The sequence below is a fragment of the Microcebus murinus genome, chromosome 6 (assembly GCF_040939455.1).
Source record: "Microcebus murinus isolate Inina chromosome 6, M.murinus_Inina_mat1.0, whole genome shotgun sequence".
NCBI lineage: Eukaryota > Metazoa > Chordata > Mammalia > Primates > Cheirogaleidae > Microcebus > Microcebus murinus.
In genome coordinates, this window is record NC_134109.1 from 26,347,500 (window position 1) to 26,360,831 (window position 13,332).

The 13,332-nt window shown below is 38.1% G+C and overlaps 1 protein-coding gene and 1 pseudogene across 13 annotated transcripts in view; one reads left to right on the plus strand and one right to left on the minus strand.

Annotated features, from left to right (window-relative positions):
• TTLL5 (tubulin tyrosine ligase like 5) overlaps positions 1–13,332 on the minus strand; it is a 278,632-nt gene that overhangs the window by 247,705 nt on the left and 17,595 nt on the right. For 12 of the 13 annotated variants that reach the window (XM_012742399.2, XM_012742392.2, XM_076003842.1 and 9 more), the window contains exons 4-5: positions 5,160–5,242; positions 3,772–3,878 (exon numbers count right to left, since the gene is read on the minus strand). In XM_012742399.2, the coding sequence (XP_012597853.2) occupies positions 3,772–3,878; positions 5,160–5,242 (190 nt within the window). Of the gene's footprint in view, positions 1–3,771; positions 3,879–5,159; positions 5,243–13,332 lie in introns of those variants that run through there. The other variant, XM_076003848.1, reaches the window with a different exon arrangement.
• Positions 2,716–3,063, plus strand: LOC142871445 (small ribosomal subunit protein eS26 pseudogene; annotated as a pseudogene).

The following is a 13,332-nucleotide window of genomic DNA, read 5'->3' on the forward strand; positions in this document are numbered from 1 at the left end:
AAATTCTACTGGAAGACAAAAAAAATTAAAGGATTGTCACATTTCAGAGGAGACATGACAACTAAATGCAATGTGGGATCCTGCAACAGAAGAGGACATTAGTAGAAAAACTGGCAAAATAAGAATAAAGTCTGTAGGTTAGTTGATAGTATACCAATGTTAATTTCTTAGTTTTCATAATTATACTAGTTATATCAGATATTAACATTAGGAGAACTGAGTAAAGGATACGCAGGAACTCTCTATATTATTTTTGCAACTTTTCTATAAAGTCTAAAATTATTTAAAATTAAAAGTTGAAAAGTTATGTTAAGAAAGAGTTCACAGGAGAAAATATTTGCATCCTATGCATCTGATAAGGGACTGATAACTAGAATATACTTAGAACTCATGAAAATCAGCAAGAAAAAATCAAATAACCCTATTAAAAAGTGGGCAAAGGACTTGAACAGAAACTTTTCTAAAGAAGACAGAAGAATGGCCAACAAACATATGAAAAAATGCTCAACATCTCTAATCATCAGGGAAATGCAAATCAAAACCACAATGAGATATCACTTAACTCCAGTGAGAATGGCCTTTATCAAAAAGTCTCCAAACAATAAATGCTGGCGTGGATGCGGAGAGAGAGGAACACTCCTACACTGCTGGTGGGACTGTAAACTAGTTCAACCTCTGTGGAAAGCAATATGGAGATACCCTAAAGCGATACAAGTGAATCTACCATTTGATCCAGCAATCCCATTGCTGGGCATCTACCCAAAAGATCCAATGACACTCTACAAAAAAGACACCTGCACTCGAATGTTTATAGCAGCACAATTCATAATTGCAAGGCTGTGGAAACAGCCCAAGTGCCCATCAATCCAAGAATGGATTAATACAATGTGGTATATGTATACCATGGAGTACTATTCAGCTCTAAGAAACAATGGTGATATAGCACATCTTATATTTTCCTGGTTAGAGCTGGAACCCATACTATTAAGTGAAGTTTCCCAAGAATGGAAAAACAAGCACCACATATACTCACCAGCAAATTGGCATTAACCGAGCAGCACCTAAGTGGTCACATAGGTACTACAGTAATAGGGTATTGGGCAGGGGGGAGGGAGGTGGGGGACGGGTATATACATATATAATGAGTGAGATGTGCACCATCTGGGGGATGGTCATGCTGGAGACTCAGACTTGTGGGGGGAGCGGGGGAAATGGGCATTTATTGAAACCTTAAAATTTGTACCCCCATAATATGCCGAAATAAAAAAAAAAAAGAGTTCACAGTATTATTGAAAATATTAAAGTGCTTGAATTTCTTGTGCATGTGAGTTAGAAGTCTTTGGATTGAAACAGGAAAAAGATAGCAGAAGAAGCCACAAAGTATAGTGTAATTAGAAAATGGATCACTAACGTTCTCAAACTTACAAGTATAACACATTCAAAGATTACTCAAGGAAAATATAGGTTGGAATTTGTTATTACTGACTCCAAATTGAGATGGAATTTCTATACACCTACACAAATACTTCAAAAACTATGGAAATAAATAATATACTATGAACATGAATTAAGAATGCAGACTAGAGTATGGGCCATTTCAAATACTGCTTCAATATCTATTTAAAACAGAGGCATCTGATTTACCTCCAGCAGCCAGTAATACATTTAGAATACCAAATCCGTATCTTCTCGGCATTAAGGAAAAACATAAGGTTTTAAATTATTTTCTGTCAATGGAGTTCAGGCATAAAATAAAACCAGGATTTGCTATGAAGACTCAAAATACACAGTAACAGAGACAGCACAGGTCAGTTTTTATACACAGTGAGTGGGTGTAAGACCACAGAATTAAAAAAATTAAGAAACAGCCATTATTTCATGAAAATAAGCCGAAAAGCATATGAGGTAACTGAAAATAAAGCTAGTTAGCATGAGAGAGTAACTTGGGTTTAAGTCCTAGAAATAAAATGTAATCACTGACCAAAAAAAAATTATTTTATTGGATTTGTATCTCTTCATTACATAGGTGAGACTAGCTTCCCTTTCTCTCCGTTAGGTCATGTATTTCTCCATGGTTGAATGCTGCTAGAATAAAGTGGGGTTCCAGCATTAACATTTTTCCCATTTTCTTTTTCATAGTTGTATACCCTAAGAAATCTTGTTCACATAAATAGTACCTAATATATACATACAGTGTGTACTGTGTGGCAGGCATTGTTCTAAGCACTTTACATCTTGATATATTACAACAGCCCTACGATGTATGTGCCATTAATATCTTCTTTTTACCAATGAGGAAACTGACATCCAGAAAGGTCACTTGGCTCAAGGTCACTCAGCAGAGCTGGACCCTGGGCCCAGGTAGTTGGCTTCTAGCTACTAGGTAATAATACTGCCTCTCTAGGCTGCAGTCAATAAATGCAACTAGAAGGAGTTTTCTATAGCAACAACATTCAATTCTTTGAACTCCTTCCTAATTACATGTCAAAAAAATCACAAAATGATGTGTCATTAAAAATTATGTTTAGGCCAGGAGCAGTGGCTCATGCCTGTAATCCCGGCATTTTTGGAGACCTAGGCAAGAGGATCACTTGAGCCCAGGAGTTCAAGACAAGATCGAGCAACATAGCAGGACCCTGTTCCTACAAAAAATAAAAAGTCTCTAAAACTTTAAAAATTATGTTTAATGGCCTCTTTCACACCCTTGCTTCTGAGATGACAAAGAAAAGAACGAACAACGGTCATGCCAAAAAGAGTAGTGGCCACGTGCTGCCTATTCGCTGCACCAAATGCACCTGATGCGTGCCTAAAGACAAGGCCATAAAGAAGTTCGTCATTTGGAACATAATGGAGGCCGCGGTTGTCAGGGACATTTCTGAAGCGAGTGTCTTCAATACCTATGTGCTTCCCAAGCTATACGTGAAGCTACATTACTGCATGAGTTGTGCCATTCACAGAAAGGTAGTCAGGAATCGTTCTCAGGAAACCCACAAGGACCAAACACTCCTACCACGATTTAGACCTGCGGGTGCTGCCCCAAGACCTCCACCAAAGCCTATGTAAGGAGTTGAGTCCTTGAGGACTAAAGAAAAACTATCTGTTGGAAAAACATAAAATGCAAATTATACTTAAAAAACCAAAAAATACGTTTAATGGTCTATCAGCTGATAACTGGATGTTATCCTTCGAATCTTTAAAAACAAAGAAATGGAAACCACCATCATGCAAAAAGGATTTGTTATTCTGTTCCTAATTCAGAATAGGAATTATTCTGAATTCAATTCAATTTGAATTCAATTTGACACCAATTTTTTTGTACCCTTCTTTGGAACCCTGAAAATTTCCATACCAGGATAGGATAACACACCAGATTAAGAGGCTAGGTGGTTTTTCCTAAGTGGCCAAAAGGGAAAAGAAAAAAGAAAAAATAAAAAATTCTAGGTGGGCCATTCTTTTATAAAGGTGAAAAACAGTAACTATGAAAGGGAGGTGACAAAGGAGAACCCATTCTTATGAGGTAATCTCATAAAGCTCAATTTTACAAAAGAGAACCACAAACTGTCTCCTTTAAAACCATCCATGTCTACATAGCCCTTGCAAAGTATTAATACATGCTCAGGGATATGAATGCATCAGTTTGATTTCAGACTGCTGCCCTATATGACAAACTACTTCTTCTTTTTCTTTTAGGAATATTAATTATCTTTGCTGGCTACATGCCCCAATGTTAGGAACCTTTAAATGGAACAAAGCAGCCTACAAGAGCATTACCTGGGAAAGTGATTAACCTTTTGCGCTTCAGAGAGGGTGCGAAGTAAGAAGGGCTTCAGGTGGGATCCTGTCCACATCAGATTATAGTCAGTGCTACTTGGATGAACCTAAGGGCAGATAGAAAAGAAAGCAAAACATATGAGAGCTAGCCCCTTTCCAGGAAGAGCAATGGCACACAAGTCTATGGTGATTTTTCATCCGGAGTACTCACAGGGGTGGCCCAGTTAGTATGTGAGCCTAGTGAGACAAAAGCAGAGTATCACAGAACCCAGGGACAATCAAGTTTAAGGAATGGGAGAGTCAGGCAAATCCTAGATGCAGAAAGTAAATAAATTGACCCTTCTATAGAAATATATGATGTCTCATAATATTTTTGCAATATCAAGGTATGAGATGAGGACCCAACCCCAAAACCCCTCTTTCAGACTGTCCTTATGTCCTTGTAGATACTGGGTATAAAGTGTTGATCAGAACTATAATAAAAACTTACAGTAACACACAACTTAGAATTCATTACTTCATTCATTAGAATTCATTCGCCCATTCATTCAACAATTATGTACTCTGTGCCTTTAACATGATAGGTATGATATTAAGTGCTAGAGATAAAACAGCAACAAGACAATACAAACTGGTATCAGAACTTCCCCAAAATGTCTCCTATAGATCTCAACGGAGGATAAGGAACTAGCAACCAGACTTTCATCAACTCTCTCAAAACATCTATAGTGGAAGTCTGTCCAACATGTTTGCCTATCCTTTTTGATGACAACATCCCAATTTTCTGATTTTCTTTGGGGAATGATGTATTCCTTGGTTTTAAAGGAATACATCCTGACCCAAGCCAGGCCAATCATTTGTTCTCCACAATGTGATTCTTGAGTGAAGAAAGGCACAAGGACAATGAATGCAGTCCCTGAGGAGATGATCCTGAAGATTCCTGTTCCTAGATCCATGGGACTGTCCTGGTCTCTCTCCTTCCAAAGGCCTGACTTTTCAGCTTTTTCTCTGATTCTCCTAGCTCCCTCTGCACACCTTTCCTACACATTCCTTTTGGTTTAAGTTAGGTAGAGTCTGTTTCTGTTGCTTGCAATCAAATAAACTTAATTGGTATCAGACAATTCCTTATGGGAAACTCTGCCTCTAGCCCAAGCCCAAAAATATAGCAAGAAAAAAAAACTTTTTTTAAAATCTGTGGAAATGTTTTCCATGTATTGCAAGGAGAAACTGGTAAAGCCACTCAGTTATTCAATCTAGGTTCTGCATCATCACTAAGGATTGGTTTCATGTACTTTCTAGAGCTGGCCCTGTTAATTGGTGAAGTCAGTTAGGTGGCTAGGATTTTCAGCTTTTGAACAGATCAGATGAGGTAGTAAAAGTAAGCTTACTTCATGAAATCCATGGGCTGTCAGAATGCTGCGTACCAGGCGACTGTCCGTTCGCACAATCTTGTAAGACAAATGATAACGTTCTAAAGAAAAACACAGAATCAAATTCAGTAACTAGAAAGTTACATAAAAACAAAAATAAACTGTAAGATGGTGGCTTGTTTAATTATACTCAATAATACTATACCACTACTCTTAAAACTAATATAAATAAGTTAAGGATTATTTTGGACCAAGGGTTCTTAACCTGAAACTTGTTGGGGTTCACTAAACGTGGACAGGGAGAAAAATTACATCTTTGCTTTTGCTACTTTTTTTTTTTTTTTGGAACAGGGTCTTGCTCTGTCACCTGGGCTAGAGTTCAGTGGCATGATCATAGCTCACTGCAACACAAGATAGGCCCGGAATATCTTATATGCCAAAAAAAAAGAGAGAAAAATGCTCAAAAACTGATTAGGGACCTGTCACAATCTATGAAGGGACTCCCAATGACCAAATCTGAGACAATCTAAACATAAAAATCAATAGTGAGGCTGAGCACAGTGACTCACACCTGTAATCCTAGCACTTTGGGAAGCCGAGGCAGAAGTATTGCTTGAGATCAGGAGTTTGAGACCAGCCTGAGCAAGAGCAAGACCCCATCTCCACGAAAAATAGAAAAAAATTAGCTGGACTTGGTGACACGTGCCTGCCACTTGGGAGACTGAGACAGGAAGATTGCTTGAAGCAAGCCCAGGAGTTTGAAGTTGCAGTGAGCTACAATGATGCCACTGCACTCTATCTAGCCTGGGAACTGAGTAAGACCCTGTCTCAAAAAAAAAAAAAAAAAGAATAATGACAGAGATACAGAGATAGATTATAATGCATTCATAAAAGAATCCATGAATCCACACTGATTATGAGGTAAGAATGTATAAAGTCCAGCTAATAAATGTAGAAGGAAAAATAGAATTAGAAAATCACCACTTTATAAAAACCATGAAAGAGTGAAGTGATTCAGAAAAGAATCAATGGAAAAGGTACCTGTGCAATGAAGCAACCTGGTGAACACTATCTTAACCATATGATCAAACTTGCCATCACCAACAATGCAAAATAATGACATCATGTACTTCTACATGTGATACACTGAGAAGGACACAACTTCACTAAGCAATATTCCTAGAAATTTTTTTAAATGTCAATCTAAATTTGAAAAAAATCAGATAAGGATAACAATCAAGCTTAAGGATAGCTGCAAAACGGGATAGGGCTGGCACAATGGATAACTGCAAAATAACTAGTCTGGAATATTTGAAAATGTCAATGTCATGAAAGAAAACAAAGTCTGAGAAATGCCTGCAGATTAAAGTAGACTAAAGAAATATGACAACTAAATGTAATCTTTGATTGGATCCTGGATACAAAAGCAAAAAGCCCCTATAAAGGACAAAATTGGAACAATGGGAAAATCTGCATAGAGACTGTAAATTAGATAACATTTTAAGCTGGGCATGGTGGCACACACTTATAATCCTAGCACATTGGAGGCTAAGGTAGGAGGATCACTTGAGGCCAGGAGTTCAAGACAACCCTGGGAAACACAGTGAGATCCCATCCCTTAACCCTTTGTACTCGAATGTCGAGTGTGACTCGACACGGTTAGCAAAAAGTATAGAAATTAAAATTACTCTTTGAATGTATCAATAATTTGAAATATAAAAAAATCCAAGTAAATAAGTTTGTATGAAAAGCAACTCCAGTTTTTATTCTATTGCCAGGCTTTGTAAAATCTGGGGTATTTAAAAAATTAAATCCCAAGTAGAATTAAGAAAAAAACAAGTGAGTGCAAAGGGTTTAAAAAAAATGCCTATAGTCCTAGCTACTTGGGAGGCTGAGACAGGAGGATCACTTGAGCCCAGGAGTCTAAGGCTACAGTGAGCTATAACCATGCCACTGCCTGGGTGACAGAGTGAGACCTTGCCTCAAAAATAAAATAATAATATTTTATCAGTGACAGATTGCTGTGTTTATAGAGAAGAAGCAAATATGGCAAAATGTAATTGGTAATTCTAGGGATAGTATACGTGTGTTCATTGTACTATTCTTACAACTTGTCTGAAGGTTAATTTTTCTAAATAAAATGTTATTTTCTAAATAAAATGTTATTAGAAACATTTCTAAATATTAGAAATATTTCTAAATATTTTATTTAGAAAAGTGAAAGAAAATCAGGTCCTTTCATTATGATAACTGTGATCACTAACACTTTTATTTCTATATAGGAAAAGCCAAAGCATCGTCAACTATAAAGTTACTACTGGAGACAAGGACTGTACCCAAGTCTGTGCATGTTCTGCAGTGCTTGCCTCTCAGTGCCAGGCCACAGGGAAGGTGGTCAGTTAAGGTATGTAGGAAAACAGAGAATAGCAACACGGAAAATGGGAGAGAAGGGAGACTAATAAGAGAAAGAGTACGTCTCTAGAGCCAAACTGCTAGGGTTCAAATTCTGGTTCTACCACTTCCTGCTTGTAATCTTCAGTAAGTTATTTAATTTCTCTACGTTCAACTTCCTCACCTATAAAATGGAGTTGATAATGAGAGTACTTACCTCATAGAGTAGTTGTAAGCACTAAATCAGTTAATACACACAAAGCTTTATAACAGTTGTTGCTACATAGTAAAAATTTAACAATATGTGGTAAAATATCCATTAGCACACAGTACCATACATAATAAATTGTATATTTTATATACCAAGTAAAAAAATTAAAATGCTACTAATATTCTTTCTCCTACCTGCCCTAATATAGAAGAAACGTACAATCGCCACTTCACTCAGTGGCAGACCTGATTCTTACAGTATATAAATTGGAAGCAGTGACCATCCTCTTCTACCATCTATCTTTACCAACTCAGACACATTGACCTTGCTCCAAAAGGGGAGTGTAAGAGAGGAAAGGTGGAATGATATAAAGCAATCATCACTGCTGGGAATTTTTCATTCATTTATGTTCTTTGCCCAGTAGCCCTGTATGTCCAATAATGCCAGTTAGCAGTATATCTTAGACCAGAGATTATAAATTGGTGACCCATGGACCAGACCCACCCTGTAGACACGGTCTGTTTGTCACTCACAGTATTTTAAAATAAAATTGAATTAGGTGCTAACATTTGAAAATTGGAAGAATTAATATAAAAATCTGGATTTCTGGGCTTCTCTTGAAAAATATGACAATCTTGGTATGATGGTTAATTTTATGTGTCAACCTGACTAGGCCATAGGATGCCCAGATACCTGGTCAAACGTTATTTCTGGACCGGGCGTGGTGGCTCACACCTGTAATCCTAGCACTTTGGGAGGCCGAGGCGGGCGGATTGCTCAAGGTCAGGAGTTCAAAACCAGCCTGAGCGAGACCCTGTCTCTACCAAAAATAGAAATAAAATAATTGACCAACTAAAAATATATATACAAAAAATTAGCCGGGCATGGTGGTGCATGCCTGTAGTCCCAGCTACTCGGGAAGCTGAGGCAGTAGGATCACTGAGCCCCGGAGACTGAGGTTGCTGTGAGCCAGGCTGACGCCACGGCACTCACTCTAGCCTGGGCAACAAAGTGAGACTCTGTCTCAAAAAAAAAAAAAAAACAAAACCGTTATTTCTGGGTATGTCTGTGAGAGTGTCTCCAGAAGAAACTAGCATTTAAATTTGTAGACTGAGTAAAGCAGACTTCTCTCCCCAATGTAGGTAGACATCCAGTCCATTAAGGGCCAGAAAAGAACAAAAAGGTGGTTGAGGCTGGGTACAGAGGCCCACGCCTGTAACCCTAGCACTCTGGGAAGCTGAGGCGGGAGGATCACTTGAGGTCAAGAGTTAGAGACAGCCTGAGCAAGAGCAAGACCCTGTCTCTACTAAAATTAGAAAAATTAACCAGGACCAGTGGCATGTGCCTATAGTCCCAGCTACTCAGGAGGATGAGGCAAGAGGATCACTTGAGCCAAGCCCAGAAGTTTGAGGTTGCAGTGAGCTGTAATGATGCTACCGCACTCTATCCAGGGCAACAGAGCAAGATCCTGTTCCAAAAAAAAAAAAAAGGTGATTGAATTCGCTCTCTGCCCACCTGGTTAGCTGGGACATAGATCTTCTCTGTCCTTAGCACTCCTGGTTCTCAAGGATTCAGACTCAGGCTGGAATCTACACAATGGCTCTCTGGCTCTCAGGCCTACAAAACTATACCACCAGCTTTCCTGGGTCTCTAGCTTGCAGATGGCAGATAATGGGAATTTCCAGCTTCTATAATTACATGAGCCAATACTTTATAATAAATCTCTCTCAAAAGTTCTCTATCTTATTGGTTCTATTTCTCTGAAAAACCCTGACTAAGACACCTGAGCTTTCTGTCCCATGACAAGAGTCAATGGAAAATTGCAACTGCAAACTGAACCTGTCCAACTGCCCAAAAAAGACCCACCTTACCCCATGGTCTCTTCCATATTAAAACAAGTGGCAGGGCATGGTCCTTGACTACTAAGGATTTTGGCAAACTGCCAAATATTCTCTTTCTGAGCCTTTGAAAAAGCACTGCATCAATTCCATGACAAGACCGTAGAATTTCCTCTTCTCCAAACACTCACATGTACTCTCTGAGGCAACTCAAGTTCTAGAACCCCTGGCAAGTTCCAGGAATGACTACAGCAGAGCAAATGAAAATAAGAAACCAACCGTCTGTCAGCACAGAAGTTCCTAGGGAACAGTAAAGTACCCTAACAGGTTTGGACAAAAATAGCAGGGAAAACCAGAATAAAGATAAAGCTGACATTTTTACTTTTAGAACCAAAAAAACCCCTTAATAGCAACATAGTGTAGCCATGCCCTAGTATCAGAAAATTAGGTTACCTAGGATTAGGATTAGAATACATGCACTGTCTAATATTGTAGTACTAGGTACATGTGACTAATCAGCACTTAAAATGTGACTAGTGTGACAAAGGAACTGAATTTTTAATTTTATTTAACTTTGATGAATTTAAATTTAAGGTCAGTCACAGTGACTCATGCCTAGCACTCTGGGAGACTGAGGTGGGAAGATTGCTTGAGCTCAAGAGTTCAAGACCAGCTTGAACAAGAGCAAAAAAAGTCCATCTCCACCAAAAAATAGAAAAATTAGGCATGGTGGTGCATGCCTGTAGTCCCAGCTACTGGGGAGGCTGAGGCAGGAGGATCACTCCAGCCCAGGCGTTTGAGGTTGCAGTGAATTATGATCATGCCACTACACTCCAGGCCCAGGCAAGCATGAAACCCTGTCTAAAAAAAAAAAAAAAAAAAAAAAAAAAAAAAAAAAATTAAATTTAAGACCTGATACTTAGATCAGTTACTGGAAAACTTGCTTGAAACAACTTGAGTATATCAATTTACTTTTCCAATTATAATGTTTATAAAACCTAAATACAGATCAAGTATTTCCAATGAAAATTTTGTAGTAAATTGAGATGCACTATAAATGTAAAATATACACTAGATGTAAAATATCTTGTTAATCGTTTTGTTACATTGATAAATGTGGAAATAATGATATTTTAGATATACTCAGTTAAATTAATTTCACCTTTTCTTTTACTTATTATAATAAGTAAAAGAATAGTATTATTATAGTATTATTATATAATAGTATTATAATAATACTATTAGAAAATTTCAAATTACATATATGGCTTGCATCATACTTCTACTGCTAGTCTATATAATATTTAATAAATACAAACTTATTACATAGATACATTCAAGGCAAAGTTTTAAAAATATGTTTCACGTTGGAAAATTTTAAGCTGAAAATATCACTGTTGCCTATTTAAAGTACATATAATTTAGAAAAAAACAAGATTATAATGAGGAAAAAGCCATATTCCTAGACTATTTCACAAATAAAGCATGAGAAATCACACTGTACCAAAAATATTAACAATAAATTCAATGACACATTTGATAAACAGAAAAAACAAAGTTGGCATCTCTAATAACACTATGAGAGCAACAGAAGATAACTAATGCCCCAGATATACTTCTCAAGGGGATTTAACCACAGGCTTATGATCTGAACAGATCTATGTCAGCTATTTAAGACAGACAAAAAAAAAAAAAAATTGGTACAGACGAAGGGTGTTTAAAAATTCAGAAAACTAAGGCAGTAGCTAGCAAAAGTCATTCAAATTGTCCTTTTCATAAAGGAAGGTGAAGAAAATTATTAAATCTCAAGGAACTGGAGAAAATTCAAAAACACAGAATTTGAAAAGTTTTCTGGCTTTTTCTTTAATCACTGGAATGTGTAAAGAAAAAAGACCAAAGACTATGGAGGGTTCTAGAAAACAGTAATTGCCTGAATATTGGAATGATTACATTGATGGATATTATTTTCCAACAAATGTTAGGTATTCTAAAAAAGAAGGGTCTATCTATTGTCATAGAATAAATACATAGATTATTTTAAGTGATCAGCAGACCAAAGGAAGCATGTTTTGAGAGGATTACTTACTTCTCTTTTTTTTATCCATTTTGGCTCGACTCATATTTAGGGGAAGTTTCTCAGGAAAGGGTCTTCAGTTACTCAAGCTTCAGAGAACACAAATGAACCGCTTCCTTTAAGTGGTAACCTAGCAACCTGCTGAGGGGATTAGAACACAGGGACCCTTTGGGAGTGAGGAGGATTCAATCCCAGAAGCAGGTGTTCAAAGTCCTCTGAATAATAAGTTATAGGGCAATGACAGACCTTAAAGTCGTTTAAAAGTAGAGCAGATCCTATTCAACAAGTAGAATAAGCAGCATAAGTTTCAAGTGTGCCAGACATTAAATAATCTCATTTAATCCTTACAATGACTTAAAGGTAGATATTATCTCCACTTTACTAACAATGAAATTGGTTATGAGAGTTTAAGTGACTTGCCCAAAACTCACCACTAGTAATGCCAAAGCTAGGATCTGAACAAATGACTGAGTACCCAAGTATAGACCCTTTCCACTATACCACATGACAGTGCTGAGCTTTGAAATAGCTACAGGCTAACCCCAAGACTCAGAGCATTGCTTAAAACCCAATATGAATAGAGAAAATAAGCAAAACTAAGAGTTGGGTCTTTAAAATGATAAACAAAATTGACAAATCTTTAGCTAGACTAAGAAAAAAAGACTCAAATTATTAAAATCAGAAATGAAAGTAAGGATATTTCTATGGACCTTATAGAAATAAAAAAGATCATAAAAGAATCCTATGAACTGTATGCCAACAAATAAAATGGACAAATACCCAGAAACACACACACTACCAAAACTGATCCAAAAAGAAAACACAAAATATGAATAGACACTATAGCAAGTAGATGTTGAATCTGTAATCAAAAACCACTCAAGAAAAGTCCAAGACCAGATGGCTTCACTGGTGAATTCCACCAAACATTTAAAGAATTGATGCCAATTCTTCTCAAACTCTTCCAAGAGGAGGCAACTTACTCTACCACATTACCCTGATGCAAAAGCCAGAAAAAGGCATCAGAAGAAAACAAAACTATAGACCAATACCCCATATAAATACAGACACAGAAATCTTCAAGAAAATAATAGCAAACCGGGGAGGATCAACATGGCGCCAAGAAACTTTGGCGATCAAGAAACACCGCCAGACAAAGTGTCTCTGCAGAAAAGACAGATTCTAGCACAAATTAGAAAAAAGAAGCAAGAAGATAAGCATACAGTGGACGAGGGCCGGAAGGAGACTCCATGGAAGGAGGTTACAGAAGAGAATTGGAAGCTGTGACCACCAGAGCAGCCCAGAGACCAGCAGGAAGGGTAGGTGGATCAGTCACCTTTCCCCTCCCCTGCATCTGGGACTGCTAGTGGGCTCCCCAGCGGGTGGAGAGACCTGCGGACACCAGCCCAGAGATGGCCGCCGCCAGCTAGCTAGCAGTGAGCCTATAGTGGACATGGCACCAGGCTCCCAACTCCCTCCGGGCACCTCCATGTGCACAGACCCGGGCCGCGCGGCAGGCCCCATATTGCCTCCTTCTCCCCTCCGCCGACCCTACCCACAGCTGCCCAAAAAGACAATACAGCCACCAGCCGGAGGCACCTCCAGGGAACGGGACCTTCCCTTTTGGGACCCTACAGCTGACTAAGGGGAACTCAGACTGTGAGCTCCCTACCCGCC